We start from the raw sequence: 18,637 nt of genomic DNA, 5'->3' as shown, positions 1-18,637 counted from the left end.
AAATCAATCACCTAAGGAGAAAAGGGTTATGAAGAAAAAGAGAGATCTGCAGCTGGGTGTTGAGATAATGAATACATAACCCCCACTGAGTTTTGAGATAGAGCCTATTTACTAATTACTATTTATTTACTAATTTAAAATTATCACCCAAATGTTTTTAAATCCAAGCAAGAACTTTTCTAAGGACAGTATGTGGTACTTACTTCATCAGAGGCAGAACGAAGACATTGGACAGCAGCCTGTTTCTTCATTTCCTCAAGACTCAAGTCTGTACCCTTCTTTTTGCCCTTCCCCCATTTCTTACCAGTTCCCTTCTCCCAGCCCAAGAAGATGTAACTTTCCTAAAGAGAAAAAAAAATAAGCTTAAAAACACAGGGTGGCAGAACTTGCTTATTTTACAGCAAGACTTCAATTTTAGGCCTTTGGCACAAGTAAACTACACTCTATACTTGTGCATTGTTCAACTCATTCAACCCGGAAATGTGGATTAAGAAAGTTGATGTTGCTGCCAATACCATTTTAAGTAGGTTTCCCAGTTAAAAATTCTTATGTGTAATGCAATGCAGAACACATCCCATTTACCTCAACATATCAATAGAAACACTGAAATTACATAAAAGCCAGAAACCAGAAAAGTACTATTGCAATGAGATGGCCTGTTAGAACAATGCCAGATTTGTCCATTTGATGGTTGAAACATTCTAATTTAGCCATAATCTAAATTAAATTAATACAGTCATAGACTCATGGTTTATTTCTTAATATCATAAAAAACTGCAATACTAAATATGATATTTATTTAGTTTTTACAATAATGTGTGGTCTATGTAGTCTAGTTCTACATGGTGCAATAACTATATTTTTTTTCTTTATTTTTAATTTTAAGATTTTGCTGTGATTGCAGGCAACCCTAACTTATTAGGATTATACAGCCTCAACACTTCCTCTCCCACTAAACAGGGAGAAGGCAGGATTTGATTGCCATTAACAAATCGTGTTTTTTCTTGACTAATGTTAAATCCTTGTTTATTGGTCAAACTGTCAATGAAAAATTTAGGAGCCTGTAGACATCCATAAAGAGGAATGTCACTGTTCAGAGGACAACTCAAAGCACTATCAGGAGCTATTTAACACAACTGAATACTGGCCTAATTAGAAACCATAAGAATGTTTTCACATTCTATATAAATTACACTAATAATATTATAAAATACTAAGTACCTGGTCCTGCAAATCATAGTCATAACTATCATGCAGCAGAAGACTGAGGACATATCGAGTGTAGATCACGGCATCAATCCCACACTTCTCCAACTCCTGTCCCAGCCAGGTCTGCACTGGGCCCAAAGCGTGAAGGAGAGACATTTCAGAAGCAGGGAGGGGGCCTGGATAAGGGCTTGAGTAGCTTTCAGCTGCAGGACCATCCAGCTCGGTACCGATTGGGCGCATGAATTTAGGTGTTCGGCATTTTGAAATACAACTGCATTTTTGATAGAGGACTGATGGGGATTCGGTCTGGAGGCAATTTCACTCCGACAGGAAGAGGAAAAGGTGATCTACATGGACAATCATGTAGGTTTACTTGTTACAGTTAGCCATAAAAGAATGAACTTCAGGCATGACTAACTGGTGCAACACTTGTTAGCTATGGCAAAACACAGTTTCATATTGAGTTCAGAATCATCCCTCTGGCAAAAACCTATAAAAGAAAAAAACATGATTTAAAAAATTAGATCATTTCTTACATGTTTAATTTTATTATTGACATGTACACAGTGAAGTATATTTCTTTAGATGAAAACAAATGTAAATGTGACATACAGTGAGCACTTGTTTATCCTTGTGGCCCTGATGGATAATTGAGAATGATGGTTTTATAAAAAAAATCCACTAAATTATTGTGCTGAACCGGAAAAAACATTATACCAGAAATAAACACTAAAAGCACATACATTCTATATAAAACTGTAATTTCCAAACATTACATTTACAATAACATGCATACAGTTTATAGTGCAATTTAAGTTACAGTACTGGAAAACAACATTTACTGTTCTGTACTGTGCTGGATTTAAATGATATTTCAAGCAGCGAACAACAAGTTAAAACAAAAACTGCAAATCTAAGTTTGCCAACACTCAAACCTACAGTAATAAGAAAAAAAACAACTACAGTATTATACTTGCAATATAAAGTGTGAGTGCCCTATGACCTGAGCTTTTTTCACATAAAAAATGTCCTATTTCAGGGCACTTCACTATCTAAAAATAGACAGACTATTTCACCACTAAACATACAGTAATATTTACTAGAGCAGAAAAAAACAGCACTGTCACATTCAAAATTGATCATTTTTCTGTAGTTATATGGCAATGTTCCTAAATATTTCAATACTTACCTGAACAACAGTAAATGCTAAATTGTAGAATTTTTTTTTTCCTGTACATCTTTTAAAGACATTCTACAGTATTTTCACCACAAGTGAATTATCAAACAAAATAAAAACATAAATAAATGCTGTGTGTTATTTACCAGAAGCAAACTAAACCGGCTGCCAGGATCCTAAGTACAGTGTACAGTAACAGGTAGTGTGAATGCTTGCTGTACTTAAGTGATAACAAAACATGAATACTTACTAGGGATGGGAATTTCGAATAGTTTCCTATTATAAAACACAGGTATTCAATTACCCAAACTTCAGATCCTGCTCTTACGCTCCCAAGGCAAATATGCATATGTGCTACAGGCAGACCGCACAATAGTGTAAGCCTGTAAAGTTTAAGTTTACTCTTCGGAGGAGCCTGCCAGGTTCACAAAGTGTACAATGTCCAAAACAAAATTTCTTTATTCAATACTCTATTTCCTTAGGTACAGGTTTTTCTTTTTTTTCTTAATGAATTAAAATACAGAGCTCAATAAAACTTGTACCAAGACACAACCTAACTCAAGCAGTTAGTTGAGCAGCAATGTCACAGTGCACATCTCTTCCAATTAAAAGTACAGTAGCATTAGTGCACAGCACAAGAGTACAAAACAACAGTACCAAATGATCATGTTTGCTGTATTCAGAATAAAATAACACTTATCATATAGCATTCGTACGGAGGTAGCGTTAACAGAAAATTTTGCGTCCTAGATGCAAAATAAATCCATTGGACAAAATAATATTTTGTCTTGCGTTCACGGGATGCAGAGAATGGGAAAGGGAGGCAGACATGCATATTCGTGGTAATCTATTATACTGCAGCAAAATAACCATAAAATACTTGCTTGTTTAAAAAAAAAAAAAAAAAAAAAAAAAAAAAAAAAAAAAACTGTTCTGGAATATAACAGCCTTGATTAAGGTATACCCCAGTCCTGTAGGTGGTAGCAATAAGCCTCATATTTGGCTTACGCAGCAATATCAAGAAGGTATTTACTTTTAGACGTTTCTGGCAGTTTTTCTGCTAAGCAGTCAGCATTTTCTGCGGAATACCTCCTATGAGAACACTTCACCTAAGGAAACACACTTTGGGTGAAACCTGATTTTTTTTTCCCCATTGCAAATGCTCTGGCTAAAGGAACAGGAACTTTGCTTAAAAGAACACCTTCTTGACACCTATAGCGATTCATTCATAACGGATACAGTATTGTTTTGGAACATGATAACTCAATGTCATCAAACTGAAATTAAAATCGTTTTTCAGTGCGTTTACATGAACATAAGAATTCCAATATTTTTTGGAAAACTAATTCCGATATCAAGTCACGTAAACACAGTTTTCGGAAAATGTATCAGAAAATTCTGAAAGTCAGTTTTCGGAAAACAGCACCTAAAAATGTACGATTAAATTCTGAAAACTAACAAAATATTATCATGTAAACACACTTTTCGGAAAACTTGCATACTACGCATGTGCACACTTTGACCCTTTTCTCCTGCACGTGGTTTTAGAAAAAGAGAAAATAATAATCTGTAGTCAGTCTGCATCCATCCATTTGTCTAGTTAGGGAAAAAGTAATACATTTGTTAAAGTCTGTATGTATTTGTTAATAGCCCACATGGAAGCAGCAAATGTTTTCCAGCTTTAAAATTTAAAACAATGCCTGCAAAAGAAACTGGTAATCTAGAACAGGACGAGCTGTTGGAAAGACTGATTACACACTGTGGGGAATCTGAATAGAGGTATAGGACAGTAATCTTTGAATTTAGGACCTGACACTTTGATAAAGCACTTAAGTTACTGGATTGGTCTCCTATCTGTCGCAGAAATGTCCAGTCTTCAAATCTTACTTAGGCTACTACAGTACTTTGCATCTGATAAACAATGGGAATTGCTGCTGTATTTTTTTACATGTGTAGGGGTTGTGTTTCAGTTCAGTCTGACAGTTAGTTTATTAACGTTAGTTTGTTTGTTACTTTGTTATTATAGTTTATTAACATACTGTGACAGGGTTGGCCATGTGGCGACGTCAGGCCAGAAACAGGAACAAAAGATGTGGCATGCGCTGTTTATATATAAAAAACAAAAAAATAAAAACACTTCACAGAGCAAAAATAAAGGTTTAAACAAAAACAAAAAATCACGAACACAAAACACCAAACAAATGATCCAGGTCAGGCTGGGCAAATCACCTTCACTGTTCCTAAATTTTTTCTACTTTACTTTGTTTCTTTCTCCTCTCTTTCTCTGGCTCCGTTCTCTCCTCTGTACAACCCACACACAGTGCAGACAGCTGCAGGCTTTTACATCATGTCCGAGGGGTTTAACTAGCTAGTAATTCTTCTATTACCTCTCGGCCACAATCTGTACAAGTTTATTAATGTGGATGGGTCTTGCCATCCACGATGCAACACAATACAATAGGAGTTATTTTTTAACTCTGGACTGTAGTTCAATGTAAAACATCTACTGTTGACTTGCTGCTCATTGAGTTCTGTGTATTTTAATTCAGTAAACAAAAGAAAACTTGTGCCTAAGGAAACAGGGTACAGAGCAAAGCAATCTTGTCTTGGACATTGTTTGAACACTTTCTGAACCCGGCTAAACTTTACCAGCTTACACAGTTATGCTGTCTGCTTGTGCACACGCATTTGCCTTTTACTTTTGGTAGAGTAAGGGCCCAGAGTTCAGGTAATCGAATACATAAGAATGTTGCAACATGTGTATTCAACTAGGAAACAATTCGAAATTCCCATCCCTAATCCTAATAATAAACACTATTCAAACAATATTCATAATACAAAATAATAACAATCCTACTACAGCGTTGTCGCTTGTGTAGCCTCTCCCAAGTCAGCGCCAATGAGTCCTGGAAAGATTCTGAACGACATTTCTGACCTCAACACATCGGATCCCAAATCAAAAAGTTAGACAGTTCGATTGCGTATCCATCGGGACATCTTACTGTGAGACTGGGTATGATGTAAACAAAATGTTTAATTCACAACAAATCAAGTTTTCTGCAAGACTGAGAAACTGATGCCAAACAAGGCAAAACGTTATTTTCAGCACTTTCCTTTTGGCTTATTGGTTGCTTAGTTGTAGAAAACCCGATTTGTAAAAGATTTGCCGGGGGAACGAGTACCACTAACACAGCACAGTACGCATTCTCAGATTCTGACTTTACAAAAAATATGACGCGCAGCGGGAAAGTTAGGGTTAGTTCGTAGTTATGTTTTTACAAAACTGTTTGCAAATTAATTTTCAGCTTTTTGACACACTGGCCCGTTTTCCTGGATTCATGAAACAGAAGCCATATGCACTATATATATATTATACTAGTTAAATGTAACCGGCCCAGTCGGGCCTGTGGTGCTTCATAACTACCGGCCAAACTGCGCTCTCTACCAGACCTGGGCTACCATGGTTAATGTCAAACCCTGAATAACAATAACCAAAAACATATATACAAGCAGGGCCTTGCTCTGCCCCTTTTTAATAATGTGCAGGGCTCTCTCCTGATGCCCTGCTACACATACACACACTTATTCAACTCTGTCTTAGAAAACACTTTGCTTGCTTCCCGAGGAGGATTCTCTTAGCCGGAGACTACTGTACTACAGCGACCAAAGCAGTTGCAAGCAATAGTAATTCAGAAACACGCAAATGAAAAATCTGTTCTTAAAATATGAATGGGAGATGAAGTAGTAGTGATGTGCTTTTGGTAAATTTTTATGAACGTTTAAACTCTTTGCAATATCAGCATTTAAACCATACCTACATACACACACTCTTTATATTACATTCTGATACTGTTTTAGCATCGCAAAGACTTAACTACAAAGTAAAAAAAAAAAAAAAAAAAGACAAAAAAACAACATGTACACATCAAAGTATATATTGAAAAGTTTATATTTATGGCTGTAATTAAACTTGCTGGTGAAGATCTAACTACATATATATATCAGCTCAAAGAGCCAGCTGCCCTATATATATATATATATATATATATATATACACATACACACACACACATATATATATATATATAGTAAACACATTTTCAGGTGGAACCTATTACTTCTTTTTTGTTATAAGTAACTTTGCCCAAAATTATATGGTTTAAAAAAAATACAATAAAATAGAGAGACGAACATCATTGCGAAAACGAGTTGTGCTTACAATTGAAACAAAGTTGGAAATACTTTCACTTCTGGAAAAGTTAATTACCAAGGATAAAATAACATAATATTTTGGAATTTTAAAGAGCACTGAGACTGATATTAAAAACTCTGCCTCAGAGATTTAAAAGTTGCCGGTCTTTGCTACATTTAACTAGTATAATATATAGTCCACATGGCTTCAGTTTCATGAATGCAGGAAAATTGGCCAATGTGTCAAAAAGCTGAAAATTAATTTACAAACAACTTTCCCACAGCGCGTCATATTTTTTGTAGTTAGAATCTGAGACTGCATACCTGTGCTGTGTTGGTACTCGTTCCTGTGGCAAATCGGGTTTTCTACAACTAAGCAACCAATAAGCCAAAAGGAAAGCGCAGAAATCAATAAATCATAAACAACGTCATTATGAAAGAAAACAAAGACGAACATTTAGAGTGGAGGCTTCATTATGACAGGGGAAAAAAAGTAACGTTTTGCCTTGTTTGGCGTCAGTTTCTCAGACTTGCAGATAAAACAGCATCTTTATTTGTTGTGACTTCAACATTTCGCTTACATCGTATCCAGTCTCACAGTAAGGTGTACCGATGGATACCCAGACACGCAATCTAATTGTCTAACTTTTTGATTTGGGATCCAATGTGTTCAGGTCAAAAATGCCATTCACAATCTTTCCAGGACTCGCTGGTACCACTCAGCAAGATTGGAGCTGACTTGGGAGAGGCTACACAAGTGACAACGCTCTGTAGGATTATTATTATTTTGTATTATGAACATTGTTTTAATAGTGTTTATTATTAGGATAAGGGATGGGAATTTCAAATAGTTTCCTATTTGAATACACAGGGAGCAACATTTTTGAGTATTTGACTACCCGAACTCTAGTCCCTAACGCTACCAAGAATAAAAGTCAAATGCGTGTGTACAAACAGGCAGCGTAACAGTGTAAGCCTGTAAAATTTAGCCGGGTTCACCTGGCCAAAATAGAAAATACATTCCAACAGTACAATAGTTTAACATTACTAATTACAACTAGCCATCAAGTACTGACATCAGATGAATCGAAGACAAGTTACTTCATTTATTCAATAACCTGTAAATAATTCAAAACAAGGATACCTGGTTGTACTTTTAATGGTCAGTGAAAATGTTGCCGTTACTCCATCCATTCACAGAAAGTCAACAGTAGATGTTTTACATTGAACTACAGTCCAGAGTTAAACATGACGCTTTTCCAACTCCAAGTATCTTGCCTTTTCTTATAGTCACTGCATTGTTGTGCTTAACATTTAGTATGCCTTTATATTCATCATAATGTTAAATTACTTTTCTAATTTCAATGTTACCCAAGTTTGGATAACCGTACTTCTTTTAGCACTTGCTATATACAGTACATATTTAATGGCTGAAATACTATATATTGAAAGGCTTCGTTTAGCCATTTTCTTCTGAGATGTGGGCTCTCTTTGGTTACCATACAGAGTTAGAAACATACTGAAAATAAAAACCATCATGAAAAAATATATAAATATATTGGGCCACATAAAATTGCATCCGGGCCAGTAAAAACACTAGCTCAGTGGCCCGAGGGGCCAGTAGTTAAAAATCTAAACGTACAGCCCTGCAGGAGATAACGTGATCGCACCCTGTTCGGCCAAATCTATACCAAATGTTGTTATGGATGTTTGCTTTTTATTGCATTCAGTAGAACCATCCACAATAACTCTGAATGTTTTCATTTCAAACTGTGAAGCATTTAACTTGTGTTTTTGTGGTACAGTAATTTTGTTTGGCATAATTATTTACATACCACGGTTTTCTCATCCGTTTCCACAAAATAGTTCTAAAACATGGCTTCCATTGTTTAGAGATGCCATTTTAAATATAGAACAAACTCAGAAAAAACTCTTAGCTGCCTTTGTTTAGAGTGCCATATTAAATATAGAACAAACAGAGAAAAAAATGCTTGTCATTAACGTTATTTAACCCCGCCATGGAATTGATACCATACCACACTTACTACAGGCATAAACACACACACAGTCCACCAATGAAGCGCCAGATCGACTGAGGATAAAACCCGCTCCAGTGTCAATCTTTCTGTTGCACCAATTAGAAAAGCTATTTGGAGGCAATTGCCAAACCCCCTCCTTTTTATAATATCTGCCCTTACTGTGGCACTAGAGCAGTCTCATATGCAACGGACTACTGATGATAAATGATTTTACAGGACTTTTCCATAACATTTCAGCCGTTTTCCATAACACTTTATAGCCTTGCATCACCCCTCACATCTACCCCATCCTCGCGTCTTTTTTATTTAACCAAATTACAATCCAAAAAACTGTCAATTGCATATTTTGTGTAACCTAATGGGTTTTGCAATGGTGTATTAAACGAGTTGAACTAATCTGAGTAGCAGGAAATAAAGAAATTAAACAATTTCAAAAGTAACATAACATTGTGTATTATTAATTAGGTGTAATTTTTACAGGGTCCCCTAATGTTTTAAAATATATATATATATATATATATATATATATATATCTATATATATATATATATATATATATGTATATATATGTACAACATACATGTATACACACACATATATACTATAAACTTGTACACAACTGACAAAAAAAGTTATTGTACAGTACTAAATAGAGTTTTGTAATTATAAATTAATTATACATTTAGCAAAGCTTTAATAATATGCACTACTTAAATTAAAGAACACTCATTTTATAGAAAATGCACGTGTGTTTTAATTTTCTTTTAAAATGCTTTAACGCAGAAGGTAAAGTAGATTCATATTAAGGGACTTAAACCCATTTCAAACTTAACTGAATTCAAGCACAAAATATGTACTATGTCTCAATTAAGCCCATGAGTTGAACGGTGTCTGAAACAATTAAGTATGCCTTAATACTCTTTCAATGCTAGCACACCTTCCTCTGTCGCTCCGAGCGCCTCTGGTCCTTTTAGTTTAGGATTGCAAAATTTCCACAGTGAAAATAAACATGGAGTTTTATTTTTATTTTTTTCTTTAATTTACTGACCCGGTAGCAACTCTGAAGCCAAAAACAGTGTATAAAATAACACAATAATAGTTTAAAAACTAGAACTGGTAGTTCTAGGCAGTTTTACGGCTCCCAAGCCCCAGTATCAGTACCCGTCTAAACGTGTTTAGTTCTCAATATGGCAAGTTTAAAATCAGCAACATCAACAGTTCCACAGAAGATGATTTTTAGTTTTTTAAAAAATGCATCAGGCGGCCATCTTGATTAATGCACAAATGCCATTTTTGAAAATGTAAGTTTTACAAACAAAGGCACAATGGTTTTCAAGTTTGGAGTTAATCAAGTGAACCATTTTTAAACTGAAGCAGTTTTAAATAAAAGAAAAAAAATGTAGGAGCGTCAGCCATATTGTTTCATGAAACATAACCATTTTGACACATTTATATTCCGCTGTCACCGGAATGATGCCTACCAAGTTTGGAGTCTGTTGGTCAGATGGTTTTCAAATAAAAGCAGTCTGCTGTTAAGGGCACGTTTCGGTGAAATTTGTGGCAGCCATTTTACTATTGAATTGTATCACAGCAACTTCTCCTTTGCAAGCAGGTTTGGATGGTGACAATATATACCAAGTGTCAGATCAATCACTTGAACGGTTGCAAAGAGGAAGATTTTGTTAGGTTTCAAGAAGAATTGCGTCTTACTGCCATTTTGGTTTAACACCGGTTTCTTACAAATCAGTTGTATTGCTAGTGTCAAGGATGATACTTGTGAAGTTTGGAGTTAGTCAAGTAAACCATTTGTCAACTGAGGCAGTTTTAAATTTCAGACGTAAACGTACATCTGACGGCCATCTTGTTTTATAAAACATAACCATTTTGACATATTTGTATTCCATTGTTATTGGGACAATAACTACCATGTTTGGAGTTTGTTGGTCAAACGGTGTTCAAATAGCAGCAGTTTGCTGTTAAGGGAGCGTTTCGTTAAAGTTTATGGCAGCCATTTTGACATTAAAATTTATCGCAGAAACTTCTGCTTCGCAAACTTGACGCAGGTTTGGATGCTGATGATATATGCCAAGTGTCAGATCAATCGTTTCACCAGTTCCCAAGAAGATTTCTAAAGGTTTTATCGAAAAATGCGTCACTGCGCCAATTGCAGGGACGCAGCATTAAAATTTTTCAGCATTTGACAGCCAATGTTTCCAGCTTGTTACCTGTCGAGTCAGAACCTGATCAGTCACACAGCTTCGAAGCAGCAGCAGTTTAAAGTTTTGGGAAGAAAAAAAAACAACAACAAAACAAAAATAAAAACTTTAACAACAATAGCCTTTGGCTAGGAAGCCTAATTAAACATCAGGGGAATTTATTGCAGATGATAACTAATTGTTTTATTTTTATATTGTCATCTAGTCAAAACATGTTAAATGTACAAAAAGCCAGATTTAAAAACCAAAAAAAAAAAAAAGGATCAGCTATTACCATTTAAACATATGGTATACACATAATCAGAATGGTTAAACAAATAATCCATAAGATTGTTTATTTTATTTTTGAATGGCGCTAACACACAACCTAATACATTACTCTGCTGTTAACTTGCCACTTTGAAAAGTTATGAAGTTCGTAGAAGTGTTGCAATTCTCTCCGGATCTTCCAAAACATAACTTTTGCTTCAGTTCATTTCATTTAGCAACATAAAACAAAGACCCGCTTTCCGAATAATGCAGTATCCTGTTATCTCGTTCAGTCTCTCGTAGGATGGACGGCAGGGCCATTCCTCAGAAGAGGATTTTAGTCATTATTCAGAACATTGGTTCGACCTTGCCTTCCACGAAGTCGAACACTTATGCTCACATGACTTCAGGAACTTCAGAGCAGTTTAGCTTCCATTTCGTTCCTCTGAACTTCAAGCCACTTCCCTCGTGAGTGGCTTGCTTCTTTCTCTTGTCTGGAGCACTGTTCCTTCCGTTGGAGGAGCTCGTATGGGAAGCAAGCATGGAAAGCTCGTATGGGAAGCTCTCTCATGGGGCAAACTCAAGCGTTTCTGAAAGTCGTGTGGCTGGTTTTGTTGTCCTGACTTCCACCCTGCGATTGGTTCGTTTTGTTAATTTTCCATGTGGGGTGTTTCTCATTGGTTGTTTTCGTTCAAAGACTGTTCTCAATTGGTCCGTGGTTTCGACCCGTCAGCTGTATTTATGAGGGGTACTGTTCTCTGTCCGAGGTGTCAAAGCATACTTAAAACTGTCTGGCGCCTAAATGATTCATTCAATGATAGGAAAAGATCAAACACTTGTCCAGCAGTTAGTTTACGATTCTTTCTAAAAGCATTATTTGTCAATGGGGGAGTTTGTGAGCAGAAACTAAGCAGACACAGAGAATGGCTTCTGTATATTTCAATTCTGTTAACTTTATACACAGAATGATATTATGACCCACTCTGATGCTAAAACAAGTACTGTTGACTTACTACTATAGATACTTTGACAGACAAAAAACACTCAAGCATTTTGGAAAGTAACTGAACTGTATTTGCTTTTAGTGTAGCTTCATCTCCCTTTATCGTAAATTATCTAAATGCTAAGTCTGCACCGATTTCTTTAAGGTTAAACCTTGAAAAACGTTAATCCACTGCACAATGTCAAACCAAGTATTTCTTATGTTGTAGATAATGTACCGAGAAGACGTATATATTTCTAAAAGTTCAATCTTTACAGATTTTAGATTTTATTTAATTTTGTATAAATAACAACAAAATGCAGGAGCAAACAGACTTTGGTAGTGGTCACAATTTTTGGAAATTAAGTTTATGAATAAGTGAAATAATAAACCTTAGACTTAGTATCAGTTGCTAATTTTAGTACAACAGTACACATTTCTAACCAAACATAGAGCACATAATCCATAATAACATAACTCATTACGGTTAAATAAAACGGTCAATAGTTAATGCCAGGGCGGGAAAAGTGCACTGTTAATCAGCTCTTTTAATTTGATGCAATTATGTTGCTAGACTTAAAAAAGAAAAAAAAAAATAATAACAATAATCTAAATTATGATTAATGAAAAAATCACTAGAACACTAATACATTATCTATTATTTTCCTACTAAATGATCTTTCCGCTCCCCAAACCAACGAACCGAAATGTCACTCACAGCAATACTGTTCTAGCAATTGGCCACCCGCCAGTTATTATCCAGCAACACCGAATCATGATAACTGTGATGTGGTGCTTGACAGACTGCTTTGACCAGCCTTGTACACAGCCCCTAGCCTGCGTATCATCGTTTTCCATGACTTTTCCAGGCCTGGAAATTAAGGTTGACATTTGTCAGGTTTAACAGGTTTTCCAGGAAGCGTGGGAGCGATGTTATTAGCCTTTGGGACGCAAATTTTTGGGCATGTGTTTTTCAGTAACGCATGAACAGAAAAGATAGCGCAACCTCTGACTCATATAATAATCATATAAAAATAGTGCAAATATTGTAAATATTGTAATTGTATAAATTACATCGCAAGACTTTCGCAGAACCGGATTTTATAGTAAACTTCAAACTCGTTGAAAGCTAAAGCATTTTAAGCAAATATTAACAACACTAAACATGACATTTGCAAAAAAAAAAAAAAAAAAAAACAGTACATGCCTCAAGACACTCCAATGACCTCACATATCGGACACTTGCACACAATAATTTAAAATGAATAATTTACAGTTCACAATTCAAGTTAAATGTTTAACAAAGCAATACGTATTATTTCTTTAATATGTACAAACAATAAACTCTTGTCTACTCACGGAGAGGTTTCCTTGAAGCAGCGTCTGTCTCAGTGATGGTAAAGATTTTTAGATATATTTTTTTATTTCTCATCTTGTAGTAAGCTACAACTACGGACGGTACACTTTTTTTAAAGTCCATGGACATATTCACACGTCATCTGTGGCGCCACCTACCGCTGTTCAAATTATTCATTTCTTAAAAGGCACGGAGCTCCATTACATTGAACTTCGATCAAACTCAAGTCTAACAAATGTAAACAAACTAGAATACTAATAAAGAAGGTATGAATGTTTTAAACACTTTAAAGATATTAACTTTTAGTTTTAAACATTTGGTTCCTCTCGTAAAGTACTTCCACATGTTGGCCTACACAGAAACATTATGAAGCCCAAATTCTTGGCATGTAAGAACAAGCCCACCGTTCCAGTTCAAGGGAGCACATTTTGGCTATAAGAACATAAGAACAAAAGAAAGTTTACAAATGAGAGGAGGCCATTCGGCCCAACTTGCTCGTTTGGTTGTTAGTTGCTTATTGATCCTAGAATCTCATCAAGCAGCTTCTTGAAGGATCCCAGGGTGTCAGCTTCAACAACATTACTGGGGAGTTGATTCCAGACCCTCACGATTCTCTGTGTAAAAAAGTGCCTACTATTTTCTGTTCTGAATGCCCCTTTGTCTAATCTCCATTTGTGACCCCTGGTCCTTGTTTCTTTTTTCAGGCTGAAAAAGTCCCTTGGGTCGACACTGTCAATACCTTTTAGAATTTTGAATACTTGAATTAGGACGCCGCGTAGTCTTCTTTGTTCAAGACTGAACAGATTCAATTCTTTTAGCCTGTCTGCATATGACATGCCTTTTAAGCCCGGAATAATTCTGGTTGCTCTCCTTTGCACTCTTTCTAGAGCAGCAATATCTTTTTTATAGCGAGGTGACCAGAACGGAACACAATATTCAAGACAAGGTCTTACTAGTGCATTGTACAGTTTTAACATTACTTCCCTTGATTTAAACGTATAAATCTGTGTGGATAACAAAATTACGTAATACCGATAAAGGTCATCTCAGAAGCTCAAAATTAAGTTTTAAATTTGCTTTGGGTTTTTGACAGAAGAAAGGCATAATGGGATGTCAGCTGAACACAAGTCAGCTGACATACAAATGGTTAAGTGCAGAGGTGTTTAATTATTACACTCTGGTTTCATGTAACAGTTATGATGGTGACCAAACATGTGCGAGAACTGCTGTGTGTAAAAAAAAGTTAAAATGAACAGTTGCAAAAAATGTGTAACAGCGAAAAACAAAAATGGACTTGCATTAACAAAATGCCCTGAAAACTTAACAAAGAAACCAATTTAAATGAAGCAATAAGCTCAATAATTAAGCTAAAAAGAAAGTGAAAAGGTTTGTTAACTCCAATAAACCTATGTTATCTCTACCCAGTCAAATCATAGAGTGCCTAAATAAGCACGGTAATTTACCATAACAAACATCAGTAATGAAAACGAATGTAGAATATAAAAAAGAGCAACCAGACAGCCAACAGAAGACAATATATTATTCAAATTCTTTGTCGTATTATATATTTAAGGTAAGGAAAGTTTATTTTTCAATTAATGTTCTGCCACCCGGCAGTTCAGAATTCCTGGGGAGGACCCTGTAATGGCATTATGGGGTAAACGGGAACCATGACCATACTATCTTATAACCTGTTCCACAGTGTAAAGGGCAGTCTTATAAAGGGGGAGCACTGTATGTGTGTAAAAACAGTGTGTAAATGTGAAAGCACACTTTAAGGCGATATTTAATTTTACTGCTCAAGTTTTATGCAAAATAAATTTTACAAACGTACTTTGATTACTTTTTTTTTTTTTTAAATTATTGTAATTATTTTTACCACAATGCCCTTTTTTGTAATCAATCAATTAGAAATACACTAAAGATTCTGCCTCACTAAATGCTGGTAGACCAAAGAAAATGCCTACCCAACACATTCAATGAATTATGGTAAATTCAAGGCAACATTAAAATGATTTTTTGGCTACATTTTTTTGGCTATATTTAATGCAAAATATTGAAAACTACATAACTAACAATTCAGTCGGATTAGAACAATTTCTTTTTATACTACTAATACAAAAAAGTAACTTAATTCAGTACATGTCAAGGAGCAGCTTTTGTACTGTATTTAATTGACACACAGTATTCACTTTGGGATAAATGGTTCATATTTAAGCAGAATAATAGCTTCTCTGGAACATTTCACAGAGGCCACGGGCATATTGTATATCAAAGTAAGTGTTAGAAAGAGCTCCTTACAATAAGGAAAGGGAGGCAGTACCTGTGTTTGTAAACAAATACCAAACGCTTAGTTAAAGAAAATGAAAACAAAACAAAACAATCCCTCCCACTGTCAAATCTATCTGGTTATTACTGCACTGTAGTATGAGAACCTTCCAGTGCTCTGTCCTGGTTGTGGATTAGAGGGACTCCCGTGTTCCAAAGCACTGCCAAGGGTTTCAATTGGATAGCTTGCTTGTCAGTCTCTCACACAGGAAGCACCATTATTAAGCTTCAATCGGTTCCCCTTTCAAGGCCCCAAGTAACCAAAATAAGCCTTTCAGCAACACACCACACATAAAGAATGCTCACCTGGGTTTCAATCTAAATTCGACAGGTATTTTGTGCGGCGACTCCATCATACAAGCACTTTAGATCTGTATTTGAAAAATCGTATTTATTTCAGTCGTCCAAGCTATGGCCTTCAAAGGGGTCACTCGCATATTTGTTTTAAAAGTAATATAATTTTAAGTATGGTTTACTTTACAAATAAAGGCAACCTGTACTACGACAATTGAGTAAATAAAAAGTTATATCAAAATGTAACGTTTCGAAACAAAACTAGAAACTCGTATACGGTATACATTTAGACTAGTATTATTTCAGGAGGGTCAGTACCTGAGTCCTGCTGAATGATTATTATTATTATTATTATTATTATTATTATTATTATTATTATTATTATTTATAGCAGAGATCATAGTAGAAACAACGTATTTCCTTCCGACATTAGTACATAAACAGCCACATTTGTTGAACATTTTAAACAGTATGTTTTATTTTATTTTTGAATAAAAACTACGGAGGCTCGTTTTACTTTGCTTAAATCGTATTCAAAGTGTCACATTTTGACAGTGACCTGTCAAACGTAGGTTAACAACGCAATTCTTAACACACAGCAGAAAACACTTTAAAGACCAGAAAATAAATCTTATTTGGTCCGAGCAGATTTTCACAAACCACGACACAAAATGTCACTGTCACTGTCACCGTCAGTCACTGTGTCAGACTGACGCAGTTGGAAGCGGCAGGCTGGTGAAATTATACCAGCATTCCCATTTTACGCCATTATAGATGACAGATAGCAATTTCCCCAAAGTTACATTTACATAACTGTACCCGCAGTCTATTTTTCACATACTGAAAATATTATTCTAGGCAAAACTCATTCAAGTGTCTCCTTTCTCAATACAATGAGTTGTTATGAAGCGCTGGATGAAGAGCGGGTGCTGACCCAGCTGGGACCCGAGACGTTATTTAAAAAAAAAAAATGCGTCATGAATTCCCGCTTTTAGTTATTAACTCATACTTCACAACACATACCGCAATAGTAAAATATTCTAAGTGGGACACGCCTGTGTACATCGTAGAGTCATAGGTTTCTCTTACCTGCCGTTTGTCAACGTAGTAACACAGAAGAAAGACCTGGAAAAACAGCGGTTGATTCCCTCCCGCTGCCGTTCCGAGCTCGAGCTCTGGAATCCGCCGCAGCAGCGTCACGTAACACGGACGCACACAGGCAAAACGCGAGACACCCCTCCCTTCCTTCCCCCCTAGGGCTTACAGTAATAGAAGAAGATGTGAAACTGATGCCATTTGGTCTCTAAAATAGAGGCAGAATCAACTATTCATATAAACAGACGGTTGAGCCAACATGGCGAAAATAGGGACGCAGTTGCATTCCCCGCTCCGCGCTCAGAACATTGCTCTCCCTCTCTCCTCCCTCTCCGCGTTGCCAGGGAACAGGACTTACAGCGACCGGTCAACCGAAGTTGTATTCCTCCGCCCACGATTGCATCAGAACTCTATGTAGTCATTTTAATATTCTCGGCTGCAGTAAGCAGATGTGATGTAACTGACTGCGTGTCTGCTTAGTAGAGCAATGGCTCGTATAACTAAGGTTAGGGAAGGCGCTTGTTGATTGTATTACAGGTACGGTATATATTTACCTCAGGCTTTTCGTACATTGTATGTTTATATTATATACCAGTTTTTACATAACGGGATTAGTATTCACCCGTAGCTCTAAATTGCGGTGTCAAAATGCAGTCACTGCACAGCCCGACCACATTCCACATTCCACTGGCCACATCAAACAGCAAGCACAACATCATAAATTATTAATACACATACAAATAAATCAACCATTCGTAAATTGTCCAGTTTAGCCATGGTAACCATAAGGAGGTCATGAGTTTTTTTTTTTTTTTTTTTTTTTTTTTCTAGTCCATTTGATTTCAAATATTACGTTCTGGTATTTTATTTTTGCAACACACAAGTCAATGCGCTCAAAATTAGAATACTGTAATTATTTATTATCACTACACATTGCAAAAACTGAATAACGATTCAAATGTTACGATATATAGCCGGGTATCTGCCCCAGTTTGTTTACTCGTGTTTTATTGGTTTATTCTCTGCTTCATTCATACTGTATGTTACACTTACATTTCAATAACTGAAGAACCACTTGTCCACCAATTGTGATGAAATTTGCTAAGGATATTCCTTAATATTCATGTGGGGGGTTTAAATGAGCGCCACAGAAAGTAGGCGCAACTGTGTTTTTACAACAGGGATCGGTAGTTTCTTCAGGGAAGTACAATTATGCAAATTTAGCATGGGTTTGAAGTGCACGTTTTTCTGTTTCCCTCGTAATCTGAATCAACGGCGGATTTACTTGCAAGTGAATGGACAGTTTTAACATTGCATTCCACTGCAACATTGACAAAAGTAATGTAACCGATTGAGAAGCAACCAAGGCACCAACAAGGGTAAAAATAAACATTGATTGGACACGCCAAACAGCCCCCCACAAAGTCACACACAAGCATAAGACATACACAGTACAGTACACATTTAAAAAACACAATAGGACCATGGGCACAGATGACA

General features: G+C 36.0%; 1 protein-coding gene across 2 annotated transcripts in view; it reads right to left on the bottom strand.

The window, feature by feature from the left end:
• Positions 1-17,444, bottom strand: part of LOC121330203 (uncharacterized protein KIAA0232-like) — a 38,224-nt gene extending 20,780 nt beyond the window's left edge. For both annotated transcript variants that reach the window (XM_041276548.1, XM_041276556.1), the window contains exons 1-3: positions 17,132-17,444; positions 1,222-1,699; positions 204-341 (exon numbers count right to left, since the gene is read on the bottom strand). In XM_041276548.1, the coding sequence (XP_041132482.1) occupies positions 204-341; positions 1,222-1,449 (366 nt within the window). In that variant the 5' untranslated portion in view covers positions 1,450-1,699; positions 17,132-17,444. The remainder of the gene's footprint in view (positions 1-203; positions 342-1,221; positions 1,700-17,131) is intronic.
• Between the last annotated feature and the right edge of the window lie 1,193 nt (positions 17,445-18,637).

The sequence above is a fragment of the Polyodon spathula genome, chromosome 2 (assembly GCF_017654505.1).
Source record: "Polyodon spathula isolate WHYD16114869_AA chromosome 2, ASM1765450v1, whole genome shotgun sequence".
NCBI classification, from domain to species: Eukaryota; Metazoa; Chordata; class Actinopteri; order Acipenseriformes; family Polyodontidae; genus Polyodon; species Polyodon spathula.
This window is presented reverse-complemented; position numbering and strand designations above follow the sequence as displayed.